This window comes from Sinocyclocheilus anshuiensis, unplaced genomic scaffold (assembly GCF_001515605.1).
Source record: "Sinocyclocheilus anshuiensis isolate Anshui unplaced genomic scaffold, SAMN03320099.WGS_v1.1 scaffold260, whole genome shotgun sequence".
Classification (NCBI taxonomy): Eukaryota; Metazoa; Chordata; class Actinopteri; order Cypriniformes; family Cyprinidae; genus Sinocyclocheilus; species Sinocyclocheilus anshuiensis.
This window is the reverse complement of record NW_015557134.1, coordinates 906,895-924,951: the sequence shown is the minus strand read 5'-3', so window position 1 is coordinate 924,951 and position 18,057 is coordinate 906,895. Positions and strand designations below refer to the sequence as shown.

Below are 18,057 nucleotides of genomic sequence, written 5' to 3'. Positions count from 1 at the left end.
AACCATTAAAATGCCTTAATGATGGATTTGTTTCTTACAAACATGCAGCATTTCTTAGAAACGCATAGCTTTTCTTTTCACATGATGTTAATTGATGGGCTGGAGTCGTATTAATTACTTGTGGATTATTGTGATGTTTCTATCAGCTGTTTGGACTCATTCTGACGGCACCCATTCACTGCAGAGGATCCAGTGGGGAGCAAGTGATGTAATGCTAAATTTCTAAAAGCTCACCTACATCTTGGAAGGCCTTAGGGCGAGTACATTTTTGGCAAATTGTAATTTTTGGGTGAACTATTCATTTAGGGAAATTAAAATATAAATGGCTTACTTATATAGTTGTTTCTGCATGCTACATTAAATGACTAAATTAATACATTAAAAGTAAGTAGTTTAACAATGAAATCACCCAGCAATACTTAATATAGATGTATTAAAAGCTCAAGTAGTGTCAGCCTGGAATGTAATAAATATTGGCCGCATAAAGACAGTCACAAACCATTTAGTGGTTTCTTTTTTGTTCTCTTTTATTAAGCTTGAGGGCTTTATAAAAGGCTTTTAAATGTCTCAGTAGGTTTAAATACAACAAGCTCAAGCTCCTTGAAAAATCAACATCTTTAAGGAAATTAAATGACATTGAATCTATTACAGAGTTCATTTGAAATTCAAGTCTTGAAGAAAAGATCTTCTCCCAACCTGGAATACAAAAAGAGGACATAGAATCACAAACATTCAATAGGCACTTCCAACATATCCTTGCATTTAAGCACAGCCTACCTGGTACTTCCCCAGTCACCTGCCAGGTTGTCGGCTACACTGCGCAACATCCAGAACGTTTTCAGCACTTGTTCACCGTCACGTAAAATAAAACACTGACCGAGCCAAGCAGAACATGAACCTGCAGATATGCACATATTTTGTCACATCATTATAGCATTGTGTTCTAACCAAAGCCAACACAGAACTTAACAGCGGTCGCTTGCAAGGTAACCATAGTTTCTGACAAATTACCACAGTTACTAGCAGGAAGTGAGAAACTGTGTTGCTTGTTTAAACCCTGCTGGTAAATGCAGTAGCTACATCATTATGCTGTCAAAAAGCTTTCTCCACTGACATCCATTCAAAAGTAACCACACATCTTTAGTAATAAAAAAAAAAAGGTAATTTTGCAATTTGGTTACCATGGTACATTTTTCTAAAGGGTATTGGTATTGAGTCATTCTATAAAAGGTGGCATTTCCATTTGAATTTTTCAGAAAATAAACTCCAGGTGTCAAAGCTACAGTGCACAACTTTGCGCTATTAATTTACCTTATTTCGAATGCAACAAAATTACCATTAATTTACCACTGGCTGGCTTGTTTTCATATCGGTGATGTTGTAACTAATTAAAAACTAATAGGAAGCAGTATCAGTGCTGACAAATTTTGATTAAAAACAAATTTGAGAAAACTAACATTAATCTTTTTTTTTTTTTTTACATATTAAGCATTTTTATTTAACAACTGAGAAATGACTCAAGTGAAAAATGAGAGAAACCACATTAAAAATAGCACATTTCCACATGCATAGTTTCATGCTGTATACAGACTTAAAAATAACAAATGTAAACACTAAAGCAGGTTAAAAATGTTTTAGTACACATTTGTGACCCTGGACCACAAAACCAGTCATAAGTAGCACAGGTATATTTGTAAAAATAGCCAACAATACATTGTATCTGTCAAAATTATCGTAATTTTTTTCGCCAAAAATCATTAGGGTATTAAGTAAAGATCATGTTTCATGAAGATATTTTGTAAATTTCCTACCATAAATCTCAACTTAACTTTTGATTAGTAATATGCATTGCTAAGGACTTCATTTGGACAACTTTGGACAACTATTTTCTCAATATTTCGATTTTTTGCACCCTTAAATTCCAGATTTTCAAATAGTTCAGCTCAATCAATATTGTCCTATCCTAACAGCATGTCAATGGAAAGCTTATTGATGTATAAATCTCAATTTCAAAAAATTATGACTGGTTTTGTGGTCCTGGATCACATATTGTAACGTTACGGTGTACATTAGCCATCTTAAAATTGGTGACAACATCTGCCAACTGAAATATGTAGCTATTAAACAAGTAAATAGAATTACCAGGGTCTCTTTGTATGTCAGTCATTCTTGAGACATGGGACAAAACAGGTCTAGCAAGGGTAACTGCTATTAGGTTTAAAAATAAAAATATTTTCAATTTTAAATGTCATGAGGGATTAAAAATAGGATGTATTTAACAATTATCACCTTCAATTTAATTCTCATTATTATACCAAATCTAGGTTTCTTAAATGTCCTCTCACTACGTCTAAAATCACCACCATAAGATCTTGTGTTCCAATGATATATCAAAATACTTAAATGTGACTCTTGAATAAAAGCTTTATAAACAATAACATACTCACTGTTTGTTTTAATACAGTAATTGACTGATTCAATGTATTTGATAGTTAAAATGACTACAAATTCAGGTTTTCGTCACCTCCGTCAGATGTGTCAATGCCGTCAGTTCTATCACCTCCATCAGTTGAATATTTTGATAATATTTCATTATGATATTTTATATTTGTTGTGGAATTATTGGTCACATGTGAAAGTGTAATCTGTCTGCTAACACGAGAATGTGTTTTGAAATGTTAAAAAACATCCTGAATGCTGTTAAAGATAAAGCTGAAATTATATTACACAGTCCAAGCTAAAAAAAAAAAAGCACATTTTGTTAAATAAAAAAAAGAGAAAAGTTGGGAGGTTGTATCAAAGCATAGCTCAGTAGCTTAGTACATATAAGATACATAAATATAGTTTCATTTGTCGGAGTACAAGGTTTTATTTTTTCAATTTTGCACCCTGTTTTGCCCCACTCCTCAAGAATGACTGATTTATTTAAACAGTACTGGGATAAATTCTAAATTACCAAACTATTAATTCGTCGCAGATATATGGGAATAGTAGGCTATACTAAAGTCTGAGGCATACAGAGCTAAAATAACAGTTACAGTGTTACATTCACAGGTTCTCCCTAACTAGGGAAGTAGGCTATTGTTCAAACGTTTGATCAAACAGTCTGGTAACGTTACCGTGTTTGACACGTTATGACGGTCTAGTATGGTTGTAGCATGTCTCTGGTTAAGCACACTTTACCTTTCTCCCACAGCACGGAGAATGAAACGGCAGGTTGAGTCCCGTTACCAACTACCCCGATGATCTGTGCAGTGCGGTGTAAACCGGCGGCGCCGCGCGTGCTCTCCACTGCGGTCTGATACACACCTCTGACCTCTGAACCCTCTGCTTTCACACGGAGCGTGGAGCCCAGCTCATTGCTCCAAACGCCCGTAATATTACAAGAACTGACCTTCGGTGATCAAACGATTATTTTAATTAGGCTAGCATGCATGACAAAATCAGGATATGGATTCGTAATTTCTCTACGCTTAAAAGTCAAATACCTTCATATCCAGCGTTGAAGACTCGTTTGCAGACACCGTTCGAGAGGTGATCAAAGTCACAAAAACCGAATACCACATTAATGAGCTCATCTTGGTTCAAAACTGTGGGACACAGTGGGTCATGTTTCACGCTTCACCCTGCCTAAAGTAATCTAGTTAATTAATTTGCATATGCAGGTAATCCTATTATTGGTCGTATTTAAATTAGGGTTGCCTTTTTCTTTTTCCCTTATTGGAAACTACTACTTAGAATGACCAGAGGGAGGCAGTGTTGACTCAAAATATACATATTTAATAAGCTTAGACCAGTGTTTCCCAACCGGGGTGCCTTCTGTCGAGAGCAAAAAAATCCTTTTTTAATATTTTTAAATTGCTAAAATGTTCAAAAAAGCAGCTATTATATAATATCAATTTCTGATGTAGCCAATAATTAGAGATGCACTGAAATGCCGGCTGCCGCACATTAGTTCACCGCTCAAGATGGCGTGTGCTACTGCAACAAAATTACCCAGCTGTAAAATCAAAAATACACTGAGTGAGCAACACTTTGTTTAATTACCATTATAACTAGCTATCTCACAATGTTTACATATGAATAAAAGCCTACATTAAAATCTGTCATATAAATTGGTCTCTTCATTAGAAATTAGCCTACCGATTGCCACCATTGATGGACACATTTTTTTTATAATATTAAAAATATCTGTATGACATTATATTCTGCAGTTCTTCCCTGCTGTACCGAATATCTATACTTTTCAAAGTATCATATCGAAGTTAGAAATTCAAATATTGTGACAAAATTAATTTTGTAGGGTGCCACAAATTTGTTACAATTTCCAAAGGGTGCCGCGACTAAAAAAAGGTTGGGAAACACTGGCTTAGACAATATAAAATGACTGCGTGTTGTATGATGATTTGTTAACTGATTATCCAACAGTCGGGGTTAGTTTTTACGCTTTTTACGCCAGCAAATATCTCTCATTGTATGTTTTTTTGTTTTTTTTTGAAAGTCATTTTGTATATGGTTACATATCTGTAACAAATTTCTAGATGATTACATATAGTATAAGTCTTTAAAAATATTTAACATTTCCACCCTTATTTCTCAACAGATCGTGGAATATAGGCCTACTGTTCAAAAGTTCGGGGTCAGTAAGTTGTTGTTTTTTTAAGGAAATTAATACATTTATTTAGAAAGGCTGCATTAAATTATTCAAAAGTGGTAATGCCACCATTTATAATGTTGCAAAAAAATTATATTTCAAATAACTGCTGTTCATTTGAAATGTGTATTAATCAAAGAATCCTAATGAAAGAAAATGTATAAAACTTCTTCTTTTTTTTTTTAAGTGTCTTGAGCAGCAAATCAGCATATTAGAATGATTTCTGAAGGATCATGTGACACTGAAGACTGATGCTGAAAATTCTGCTTTGCATCACAGGAATAAATCATATTATAAATTATATTTAAAAAAAAGAAAACAGTTCTTTTAAATTGTAATAATATTTCACAAGATTGCTGTGTTACTGTATTTTTGATCAAATAAATGCAGCCTTGGTGAGAATAAGAGACTTCTTTCAAAAACATTCAATATTTTACTGGCGCCAAACTTATGAAAAGCAGTGTGTGACTTTATCACACTATGTGGGGTAAGTTGTCACAATGGAACCTGCCATTAAACAGCCAATTTTAGGCTTCAGCTAATTTGAAACAGTAACACAGTTAACAAAAAATCTGAATTGTAAATGCAAAAATGCAGGTGGCATACAATAAGAATGAATGCTCCCAAAGTCTGTAATAATTATCTTCCAATGCCATTTTTTTATTCCCAGTACATCTGGTATTTTATGTGAGCATGCCTCAGCTGATTTGAAAGTATATGCTTCAGCTGTTGGAGAAAATCTTCCTCTTATGACTCAGCAAGTAAACATTGTGTGAAATGACAGGTTACTCCAGGCTGCTGCACGGCCTTGTGTGCCATTAATGGTTTTTCACTCAACAGCTGCAGAGAGGAAGCAACACTCATGTGGCATTTCAGAGAGCATTATGTTATGTGCTCATTATATTTGTTCAGAGACACTAAAGCTTTTTATTTCACTTTTTTCTTTTTTCCATTTTTCAGGGAACTGCTACACGCTTCTGTGTATTTGGATAGGCCAGAGTTTGTATAGATGAAATCACATGTGAGTAACAGCAGTGGTCCTCTGGTATGTTTTATTTATTTTTAAACGTGATATTGCTGCATAAAAATACCTGCTTTCCTGCATATATAAATATGTACAAGTTTTTGGGAGGCTAGAGAGCTGAAGATTGATGTGTAAATATTAATAGAAGTTGCAGCTTGTGCCTGGAGTGGCCTGATTTTTTTGTTTTTTTCTGTCACTCGTGTTTTGGAAGAACAGGTGTGTGTATCTTTGTACCTTTGCTCTCTTTCTTCTCTGAAAGGATTATTGAGTCGCTTGGGTGATGGTTGCATCAGTAATCCCTGTCCCATTGGACACAATTGCTAGTTTAATAACAAACTCCAAAGTACACAGGAAAGGAAAAATGTGTATATAGATTTTTTTTTTTTTACTGGGCAAAATCTTTAGGTCAGTGGAAAATATTTAAAGAATCTGAATGGAAAATCAAAAATGGATTGAAATTATTATTATTATTATTATTATTATTATTATTATTATTATTATCAACGTTGAAAACAGTTGTGGTGCTTAATTCTTTTATTTTATTTATTTATTTTGAAAACATGAAAACATTTTTGAAAACATTTTCCAGGATTCTTTGATGAATAGAAAGATCAAAAGTGTAGCATCTGCTTAATACATCTTTTCTCTGTCATCTAATGTAATTTAATGCATGAATGCTGAATACATAATAATAATAATAACAACAGAGTGCATTGCGGCAGAATAAATTATGCAGTTGCTTTGTTTTACAGTTGTTGATTTTATTTGGCAATTTTATTTGCTGTCTTGTGTCAGTAGTAGCACAACAAAAAGAGCAAATAAAATAGTTATTGTTACAAGTAATGAAAATAAATGAAATTGAATTGTTTCCATTGTTGTGATTCACGTGCTGAATGTTTAAATCTGTGTGTGACTTTAGCATGTTACCACACACGATTTTCCTTCGTTTGAAATCAAATAACTCTGACTTCATAATGCATTACTGCATTAACAGGAAGTAAATTATAGTAATGTAAAGCAAGTTCAAAGTGCCCAACCAAAGAGAACGCTAATCACTATAATAGTGAGTAAAAAAAAAAAAAAAACATTTTAGGAAAATCAACATCAATTTATGAAACTGCAGCCTCCGGTTGTGCAGGTGCAGGAACATACTATTGTTTATTTGCCTTGAAAGTAGCTGTAACTTAATAAAACCTAGTAAGTATAACAACTAAGTAAAGATAACTAACTAAATCTAAGTAAGGTAAACTATTGGATTTTACAGTGCACTTTAAAGCTATTAAATATATATTTTAACATATAACTATTAAAAAATACAATTATTTCTTTTTCATCCTGGGATCAGAAAATGTCCCCAGCTGAACTCTGTTTAAATCCAGTTGTGTGTGGGAAGAACTGACAGCAATAAATCTATCAGTGACAAGATTACAGTGCTGGTTGTTCTAAAACACTCTTTATGTCTTTCTTTCTCACTGTTTGTCATTCACTCAACCAAAACAGTGGGGAAAATCCTGTAAATGTCCTCTCATAACCTTCCTTCATCTCACCCACACTCCTATCCCAACATCTGCTGCATGAGATCCTACTGGAACATTTCTTCTCTGATTGACACCTCTATTTCCCCAAAGGCAGAATAATCTTCTAGAGATACTGTCTGAGCAGCACATTGTACCTGTGGGGAAAGACATTGACAAACTCGGCTATTCATTACACAATATCGATCAAGTCTGGACTGAGATTATTTGCAGTTAATGCATGATTTGATGGGATGTAGTATTTGGAGTCTTTGGGTTGTACATGAAGATTGCTTTCGTTTCTTTGCATTGCATCAGTTGGCTTCATCTCACAGTTACTTTGAATTCTAATCTCTGACATAACACAATTAAGTTTGCGAGTCATATGAGACGAGATGAGTTGGGCCAGACCTCAGAGAAAGATCTCCTTGCATGAAGCCTTTGATGAGCTTCAAAGCACCTCAAAAGGTGATCTGCTGCAGTACATCCAACAGCTGCTTTACATTTAGCATGGAGGGGTTTCAAATCTCAAACTGTGCATTTGTGGTTTGATGCTGATGTTCAAATGTACCATGTTCTGGAATTGCATTTTAATGAAACACTGTAGGAGAGACCGGGGCTTATTGTCACACAGTACTGTATATCTCAAAGCACGTGAAGGTCCAATTATCCAAATTCTTGTTCTCTCTCTAGCAGTGATGTTAGTATCAAACACCTAATTCAAAACAGTCGTAAAATAAAACATTTTCTTTTGTTAATTCTATCCCATAAACAAAATGTCTGTAATGTACTATTATTAGGGCTGTCCCCTAATAGTCGACGACCAGAAAAGGCTTGGTCGACCAATTTTTTTTTAGTCACTTAGTCGCAGAAAAAAAAAAAATCCACAGGCGAAGTCACGCAGCCCGGACAGATCGTTAATGGCTGGTCTAGTAATACAGTGCATCGGGCAGGACATCCAAACGCTCGCCTATCATTCATCGACCTCAAATATTGCTTATCATCTGAATGTAAGTATTAGCAACTTTACATGGCCGCTCAATCTAATGCCAGGCTAACCTAGAAAAATGTGTGCTATATTCAAGTGTCTGCGCGGAGTGTAGAAGCGCGCTCACTGCAGGACAGATGAAGGCGCCGGTGCAGTCACTTGCTCTTAAAATACTCCGTAATTTCTGGCCATACAGATAAGAGTAATACATCTTTCGAATCTGTAAAGACTATGTTTATTTATGTGCACTCACAATAACAACAAAACATTACGCTTTTGTAAAATAATGAAAGCAAACAGGATGCGCTTTCTGCCGTCTCTGTGAACTTGAGCGCTAAACTCCGAAACTCTGTGTATATCTTTGCATTACAGACATGAAACAATATCAATGGAGAGAAATGTCTACTTTCAAATTAACCAATTCAAATATAAAACAAATATTCTATAAAACATTTTTTTTCATTAGAATGTGTATCTTCTCTTTTTTATTAAAAAATAAATATTTTCTCTGTAATTCTCCGCAATTTTGCTTTTTTAAGTAAAATTATCTTGTTTTAAGTATCTCAACCATACAATTCTTCTATCTTGAATCCTCCATCATCACTGGCACTGTCCATCCTGGCAAAGGTCATGTCTGACAAACTGACAGCAGTTTGTATTTGTACTTCCTCCATGGCCCCTCTGTCTCAAGGTCTACCCCAGGGTTCGGAGCTTTGCCCCCTTCTATTCATATACTGTATATAAGTATATATGATCAAGATGTCATGTAAGCACTATAAACACCAGACCGTTGATCGGTTTGCCAGTGGTGTACCAACACAGTCACTGTTTGCTGGGATAATAATCTGAAGAACCTATAATGTAACACCAAGAACTTGAAGAACTTTTTTAATCTCCAAAGAAAACATATAGCTCAACTCAAGAACCCTATACAAATGAAAAATGGTTCTTGACAAGAAGAAAGTTCTTACTGTTTATTTATTTAGATTTTAATTTATTCACTGTTTTCTGAAAAAAAAAAATGCATTCTCATGTAATCTTTGCGATTTTAATTAATGTATCTTAATTGTAATTTAGAATTTAATTGACATTGCTTTAATGATGTTTAGATACTTTTAATGGACAACAAGGCAGAAATACTGTAATATTTTTTGCAATGTGTAGCCTACTTTGTGAACTCTTCACAACACTGGTGGGGGAGGTGTTAATCTGAAGGGTCCGGGATGGGGAGGGAGAACCAGAAGAAAAAGTGTGTGTTTTACAAACTGACTGTCACACTTGTTGCAGACCATGATGTTGACCGAATCTCTCACTGACCTGGAGCTTCTTTGTTCTCAAAATGCCGAATGAGAGAGATGACCGCGATATGCATGCCAAAGAGCAGTTCATCATGTCTCACGCCGCTCTCTGCACCATCCCGCTCGCGCTCTCGGCGGGAGATGCTGCTATCGCCGCAGCGGAGACCGAGCGAGGCGCACCCGACACTCGCGGAGAAGAGTTTACCTACAGCGACAGAAACGCCTGCTGTCACCCCGACAGACCTATGTTAAACAGGTGTATGACTCTGCCTGGTACTCTTATAGAAAACGACCCCACCAAGACAGAGTTGGCAGATCTCCATCAAGTTGAGGGATCCAGACATGAGTTTGGCCATCACGCGCACAGGTTATTCGACAGCGATGATGACCTGGACTATCACGTGCACCATCACTGGCATCCTCACGAGAGCAATTCACATTATTCGTAAGTAAAAAACAAAACAAAACAAAAACCCAACAACTACAACAACACGTATTAAGACTGTGACGGGTAACATTAAAAAGTTGATTTGAAAATGACTACATTCACAGGATTGTTTTTCATATAATCGAACTGCGTTTGGACTAAGTTGGCATGCGTTTCAGGTGATTTTGCAGAAGCCTAAATGTATCAATTTATTATTTATTTATTATCTTTTTTAAAGGCCTCTTTTTGTGCTCATAGATTAGCTTTACCTCAGTCACTCAGCATAGGAAATAAAAACTCGAAATGCAGCCATAAATGAAAATGAGTAATAAAGTTTGTTTATTAATAATAGTTTTTTTTTTTTGTTTGTTTTTTTTTTTCCCTTTTTGAAGGATCATGTGACACTGAAGCTTGGAGTAATGATTGCTGAAAATTACATTTTCCATCATAAATTACATTTGAAAATATATTAAAATAGACATTTTATTTTAAATATAGGCCTATAGGCCTAATAATATTATGTATGTCCGATATTAATAGTTGTTTTGTATTTGAATTTATTTGAAAAAGATATTTAAATTATGGTAAGGAAAGTTTATGGAAAGGAAAGTTTGTAAGTTTATTTTGTAACAAATTAAGTTATTTACTGTAACAAGAACAGTCTAAAATCTATAGAAACGTAATGTCAAAAAGAGATACTGATAATCATTTAAAGAGTACTTCAAGGCATAGTTCATCACAAAAAGAAAATTATATCATTTTTTACTCAACCTCATGATGTCCCGGGCGAATGTGACTTTCTTTCTTCAGGTGAATACAAATGATTTTTTTTTGTGTATGATGGGACTCTCAAAGCCCCAGTTGGGCCCATCTGGGCTCCAGTTCATGTATCACTGAAGCAAAATGATAAGTGTGTGTAAGAAAAATAGTAATATTTTAAACCGTTTTTAACTATAAACCTTTGCTTCTGGCTAACTGTCATATGCATGTTAATGAGTTCACTCTTGATGTAAATGTCAGCATGATGATTGTGAAGCATGATGTGTGATAAATTGCATCACCTCCCAACAGCAGACGTTATATAAAAAAACTTGGTTATGTAGTTTTAGATATAAATATAGATGCAAATATTGAGTAATGAGAGCAAAAGAGCAAAGTGTGAGTTTCAGAAGAATCTTTTCAGCCAAGGCACATTATATTAACCAAAAGTAACAAAGACATTTAGAATGTTACAGAAGTTGTTTAATGTTTTCATTTCAATGTTGTTCATTTGAACTTTCTATTCATCAAAGAATCCTGAAAAAAAGTGTCACAGTTTCCACAAAATTATTAAGCAGCACAACTTTTTTCAACATCAAAAATGATAAGAAATGTTTCATGAGCAACAAATCGGTATATCAGAATGATTTCTGAAAGATCATGTGACACTGAAGACTGGAAAATTCAGTTTTGTTATCACAGGAATACATTTCAAAGTATTATTTTTGATCCAGTGCAGGCTTGGTGAAGAAAGTTCTTTCAAAAAACATTACATTTTTACACACCACAAACTTTGAACAGTATATTTCACAAAATTCCACCAAGACCAGATCATCTGATGTAAGGTAAACATATAATTTCATACTTTTACTTCATGTCAACAGTTGTCTCATTTAGGAATTTAGCAGAAACATCTGAGACAAACTCCATTAAGTCTCCTGAGTTGTGAAAGAGCAGTAAAATTTCCTTGGTCTTCTCATGAATGAACATTGTGGTTATTAGATTGACAAAGTTCACACAGACCATATTGAAACATAAATTATTTAGCCTGTTTATTTCAATCTCGTTTAATTTCAGGGCTATTGACAGATACATTTGCAAGCTTATGATTCTTGTCCCCTGTGCTCTGCAAAAACTGATCAGTAAAGATTTAGAGATGGAAGAAAATGCCATTTGCACACTACAGAATCACAATGTTTGATTTAGCATGTTGCGAAGCAAGGAATGAGTTTTATTCCAAGTGACACTCACAATTGTGATCCGTTACGCAGTACAATTTGCACTGAGGCTCTTGCAAAATGGAATAAAATTAAATTTCATCCGTTGCTGTCTACCTGGCTTTTGTTTGAATATAACTGGTTTACAATTTAACTAGTTCAGCGTCTTTGAAGCCTTTTTAAGTTCAAGGGAAATTGACACTACAAAGCAGCTCCGGTTAATTCAATAAAGTAAATGAATGAAGTCCTGAGGTGAAGATCACACTATATGATGTTAGGAACATCTGTTCTTAGAGGTGGTTTCTGTAATGAGATGAAGCTCTAGTAAAGGATGCATGTAATTAGAAGTCCATCTGCATTGATCTCATTGACCACCGCTGTAATTTATGGTCTTGTACTGTACTGTAAAGTCATGCAGTGTTTGGTTAATTGAAGGTCTGTAAAAGCTGAAGAAAGCTATTATCTACTATGGGTGGATCATGTGACTAATTGTTGTCTTAAAAACTAATTTATTCAAAAATACATTAAAATGCAATTCAGTGCATACAATAACTTGAATGTATATCTATGTTGGGCATGTGTTTAATTTCAGTATTTTAATTAATCTTAATATTTTTTCAGGGGCTTAAAGTCAGAAATGTCTGGGTCCTATTTTCATAATGAAGGAAAAAAAGGTTAAATAAACCTTATTAATTAGGTTTGAATAAAGTTGTATTACTATTTCTTAACTAAATTGCTGTCAACACCTTTTGACTGCAAAATCAAAAAAGTCCTGTGTTCCAACCAACATGTAAACATACACACAATACAGGAATTTTTTATCATAGAGAATAAATTATAGTCCCTGCAGACCCTCTTGACTGTGTGTCAAGGTCTCTTAAAAATCATAAAACTTTAAAAAATAAAATGTAAAATTAGTTTTTTAAAAGGCAATGATAGTTCAGCTTGTATAATGTCAAAGGTTTATTATTTTATGAATTAAAATATATTTTAAAATACAAATATTGAACATGAGAGCAAAAATGGTTATTTTTAGACCACATGACATTTTAGTCATTGTATATTTTTTAATATTTCTATGAACATGGCATGTGTGTTTTAAACTAGATTTTTTAAAAGATTTGTCCTTTTCTTTATAATGAACACTCTTATTTATCATTTATCATTCCCTCCCCATAACTTTAAATATTAGCCACATATTTATAATTTTAATTGTCTGTCAGTAGAGAAATATGTTTTTTAGCCACCTAGTATGGTTACAACATCTACCCAGCCAACACCAGCAGATGTGCTTCTAAATTAATATGTATCATAGATTAATTTCTCTCAATGATTTCAGGTTTCTAGTTTAACCAAATCATACACTGCCCTTTAATGAGGTCGGCATTAATTATTAAGTAAAAACAGTAATATTGTAAAATATTATTACAATTTATAACAACTGTTTTCTATTTTTAATATATTTTAAAATGTAATATATTCTTGTGATAGAAAAGCAGAATTTTCAGCATCATTACTCCAGTCTTTTTTAAAGGCCTCTTTTTGTGCTCATAGATTAGCTTTACCTCAGTCACTCAGCATAGGAAATAAAAACTCGAAATGCAGCCATAAATGAAAATGAGTAATAAAGTTTGTTTATTAATAATAGTTTTTTTTTTTTGTTTGTTTTTTTTTTTCCCTTTTTGAAGGATCATGTGACACTGAAGCTTGGAGTAATGATTGCTGAAAATTACATTTTCCATCATAAATTACATTTGAAAATATATTAAAATAGACATTTTATTTTAAATATAGGCCTATAGGCCTAATAATATTATGTATGTCCGATATTAATAGTTGTTTTGTATTTGAATTTATTTGAAAAAGATATTTAAATTATGGTAAGGAAAGTTTATGGAAAGGAAAGTTTGTAAGTTTATTTTGTAACAAATTAAGTTATTTACTGTAACAAGAACAGTCTAAAATCTATAGAAACGTAATGTCAAAAAGAGATACTGATAATCATTTAAAGAGTACTTCAAGGCATAGTTCATCACAAAAAGAAAATTATATCATTTTTTACTCAACCTCATGATGTCCCGGGCGAATGTGACTTTCTTTCTTCAGGTGAATACAAATGATTTTTTTTTGTGTATGATGGGACTCTCAAAGCCCCAGTTGGGCCCATCTGGGCTCCAGTTCATGTATCACTGAAGCAAAATGATAAGTGTGTGTAAGAAAAATAGTAATATTTTAAACCGTTTTTAACTATAAACCTTTGCTTCTGGCTAACTGTCATATGCATGTTAATGAGTTCACTCTTGATGTAAATGTCAGCATGATGATTGTGAAGCATGATGTGTGATAAATTGCATCACCTCCCAACAGCAGACGTTATATAAAAAAACTTGGTTATGTAGTTTTAGATATAAATATAGATGCAAATATTGAGTAATGAGAGCAAAAGAGCAAAGTGTGAGTTTCAGAAGAATCTTTTCAGCCAAGGCACATTATATTAACCAAAAGTAACAAAGACATTTAGAATGTTACAGAAGTTGTTTAATGTTTTCATTTCAATGTTGTTCATTTGAACTTTCTATTCATCAAAGAATCCTGAAAAAAAGTGTCACAGTTTCCACAAAATTATTAAGCAGCACAACTTTTTTCAACATCAAAAATGATAAGAAATGTTTCATGAGCAACAAATCGGTATATCAGAATGATTTCTGAAAGATCATGTGACACTGAAGACTGGAAAATTCAGTTTTGTTATCACAGGAATACATTTCAAAGTATTATTTTTGATCCAGTGCAGGCTTGGTGAAGAAAGTTCTTTCAAAAAACATTACATTTTTACACACCACAAACTTTGAACAGTATATTTCACAAAATTCCACCAAGACCAGATCATCTGATGTAAGGTAAACATATAATTTCATACTTTTACTTCATGTCAACAGTTGTCTCATTTAGGAATTTAGCAGAAACATCTGAGACAAACTCCATTAAGTCTCCTGAGTTGTGAAAGAGCAGTAAAATTTCCTTGGTCTTCTCATGAATGAACATTGTGGTTATTAGATTGACAAAGTTCACACAGACCATATTGAAACATAAATTATTTAGCCTGTTTATTTCAATCTCGTTTAATTTCAGGGCTATTGACAGATACATTTGCAAGCTTATGATTCTTGTCCCCTGTGCTCTGCAAAAACTGATCAGTAAAGATTTAGAGATGGAAGAAAATGCCATTTGCACACTACAGAATCACAATGTTTGATTTAGCATGTTGCGAAGCAAGGAATGAGTTTTATTCCAAGTGACACTCACGATTGTGATCCGTTACGCAGTACAATTTGCACTGAGGCTCTTGCAAAATGGAATAAAATTAAATTTCATCCGTTGCTGTCTACCTGGCTTTTGTTTGAATATAACTGGTTTACAATTTAACTAGTTCAGCGTCTTTGAAGCCTTTTTAAGTTCAAGGGAAATTGACACTACAAAGCAGCTCCGGTTAATTCAATAAAGTAAATGAATGAAGTCCTGAGGTGAAGATCACACTATATGATGTTAGGAACATCTGTTCTTAGAGGTGGTTTCTGTAATGAGATGAAGCTCTAGTAAAGGATGCATGTAATTAGAAGTCCATCTGCATTGATCTCATTGACCACCGCTGTAATTTATGGTCTTGTACTGTACTGTAAAGTCATGCAGTGTTTGGTTAATTGAAGGTCTGTAAAAGCTGAAGAAAGCTATTATCTACTATGGGTGGATCATGTGACTAATTGTTGTCTTAAAAACTAATTTATTCAAAAATACATTAAAATGCAATTCAGTGCATACAATAACTTGAATGTATATCTATGTTGGGCATGTGTTTAATTTCAGTATTTTAATTAATCTTAATATTTTTTCAGGGGCTTAAAGTCAGAAATGTCTGGGTCCTATTTTCATAATGAAGGAAAAAAAGGTTAAATAAACCTTATTAATTAGGTTTGAATAAAGTTGTATTACTATTTCTTAACTAAATTGCTGTCAACACCTTTTGACTGCAAAATCAAAAAAGTCCTGTGTTCCAACCAACATGTAAACATACACACAATACAGGAATTTTTTATCATAGAGAATAAATTATAGTCCCTGCAGACCCTCTTGACTGTGTGTCAAGGTCTCTTAAAAATCATAAAACTTTAAAAAATAAAATGTAAAATTAGTTTTTTAAAAGGCAATGATAGTTCAGCTTGTATAATGTCAAAGGTTTATTATTTTATGAATTAAAATATATTTTAAAATACAAATATTGAACATGAGAGCAAAAATGGTTATTTTTAGACCACATGACATTTTAGTCATTGTATATTTTTTAATATTTCTATGAACATGGCATGTGTGTTTTAAACTAGATTTTTTAAAAGATTTGTCCTTTTCTTTATAATGAACACTCTTATTTATCATTTATCATTCCCTCCCCATAACTTTAAATATTAGCCACATATTTATAATTTTAATTGTCTGTCAGTAGAGAAATATGTTTTTTAGCCACCTAGTATGGTTACAACATCTACCCAGCCAACACCAGCAGATGTGCTTCTAAATTAATATGTATCATAGATTAATTTCTCTCAATGATTTCAGGTTTCTAGTTTAACCAAATCATACACTGCCCTTTAATGAGGTCGGCATTAATTATTAAGTAAAAACAGTAATATTGTAAAATATTATTACAATTTATAACAACTGTTTTCTATTTTTAATATATTTTAAAATGTAATATATTCTTGTGATAGAAAAGCAGAATTTTCAGCATCATTACTCCAGTCTTCAGTGTCACATGATCCTTCAGAAATCATAATATGCTGAATTGGTGCTCAAGAAACAAAGTTAAGTGTTGAAACAGTTGAGCTGCTTAATATTTTTGTGGAGACAGTGATTTTTTTCAGGATTCCCCGATGAATAGAAGGTTTAAAAGAATGAATGTGAACTATATATTTTATATTTTATAACATTATAAATGTCTTCACTGTCACCTATCTAAAAATCTGAGTGTATATATCAGCAATGCATCTTCATTCTCTGGGTTTTGCAGCTTTGAGGCCATTCAGCGCAGACACACCACCCTGAGAGAGAAGTGCCGCAGGCAGGCCGTCCGCGGCCCCGCATACATGTTCAGCGAGAGAGGCACCAGTCTGACCGAAGAGGAGGAGCGTTTCCTAGATGCCGCAGAGTACGGAAACATCCCTGTGGTCCGTAAGATGCTTGATGAGTCCAAGACTCTGAAGGTAAACTGTGTGGACTATATGGGTCAGAATGCATTGCAGCTCGCTGTAGGGAACGAGCACTTGGAGGTCACAGAACTGTTGCTGAAGAAAGAAGGGCTGGCGCGAGTGGGTGATGCCCTGCTGTTAGCCATCAGCAAAGGCTATGTGCGGATAGTGGAGGCCATCCTGGCCCATCCGGCATTCGAAGGTGGTCTCCGTCTGACTCTGAGTCCCCTGGAGCAACAGCTACGAGATGACGACTTCTACGCGTACGATGAAGACGGGACTCGCTTTTCCCAGGACATCACACCTATGATTCTGGCGGCCCACTGCAAGGAGTACGAGATCGTGCACATTTTGTTACTCAAGGGGGCTCGCATTGAGAAACCCCACGACTATTTCTGCAAGTGCGGCGAGTGTGCGGAGAAACAGAAGCAGGATTCTTTCAGCCATTCACGATCGAGGATGAACGCCTATAAAGGCCTCGCCAGCGCTGCCTATCTGTCACTGTCTAGTGAAGACCCTGTGCTCACAGCGCTGGAGCTCAGCAATGAGCTGGCACAACTCGCCAACATCGAGACTGAATTTAAGGTGAGGAGGTACACAGAATCGCTATATCTAGAGGTGTCACTCAAAATCAAAGGCCCAAATTCACAGGCTACATTAGGAGTTTGTGTTGTGTTGAAATAAAAAAAGACAGTATATATCTGTATATTTCATGTATACAGACCCATTTTGAGAAAAATGTTAAAGGGATAGTTCACCCAAAAATTAAAATTCTGTTATCATTTATCATTCTGTTATCATTTATTCACATTCATGTTGTTCCAAACCTGTATTACTTTCTTTCTTGTGTGGGACATAAAAGATTTTTTTGCTACTGACATTCTTCAAGATATTTTGTGTGTGTGTGTGTGTGTGTGTGTGTGTGTGTGTGTGTGT

At 34.2% G+C, this 18,057-nt stretch overlaps 2 protein-coding genes across 2 annotated transcripts in view; one reads left to right on the top strand and one right to left on the bottom strand.

The window, feature by feature from the left end:
• Positions 1 to 523: 523 nt before the first annotated feature.
• Positions 524 to 3,625, bottom strand: avd (avidin). Its single transcript, XM_016473077.1, has 4 exons — positions 3,489 to 3,625; positions 3,184 to 3,394; positions 778 to 898; positions 524 to 696 (listed from the first exon to the last, which is right to left on the bottom strand). The coding sequence occupies exons 1-4, from the start codon at positions 3,576 to 3,578 to the stop codon at positions 666 to 668; spliced, it is 453 nt and encodes a 150-aa protein (XP_016328563.1). The 5' UTR covers positions 3,579 to 3,625; the 3' UTR covers positions 524 to 665.
• A 5,849-nt stretch (positions 3,626 to 9,474) lies between these two features.
• trpc7a (transient receptor potential cation channel, subfamily C, member 7a) overlaps positions 9,475 to 18,057 on the top strand; it is a 14,869-nt gene continuing 6,286 nt past the window's right edge. Inside the window, exons 1-2 of the mRNA XM_016473078.1 lie at positions 9,475 to 9,923; positions 16,944 to 17,706. Of these exons, the coding sequence (XP_016328564.1) occupies positions 9,520 to 9,923; positions 16,944 to 17,706 (1,167 nt within the window). The 5' untranslated portion in view covers positions 9,475 to 9,519. The remainder of the gene's footprint in view (positions 9,924 to 16,943; positions 17,707 to 18,057) is intronic.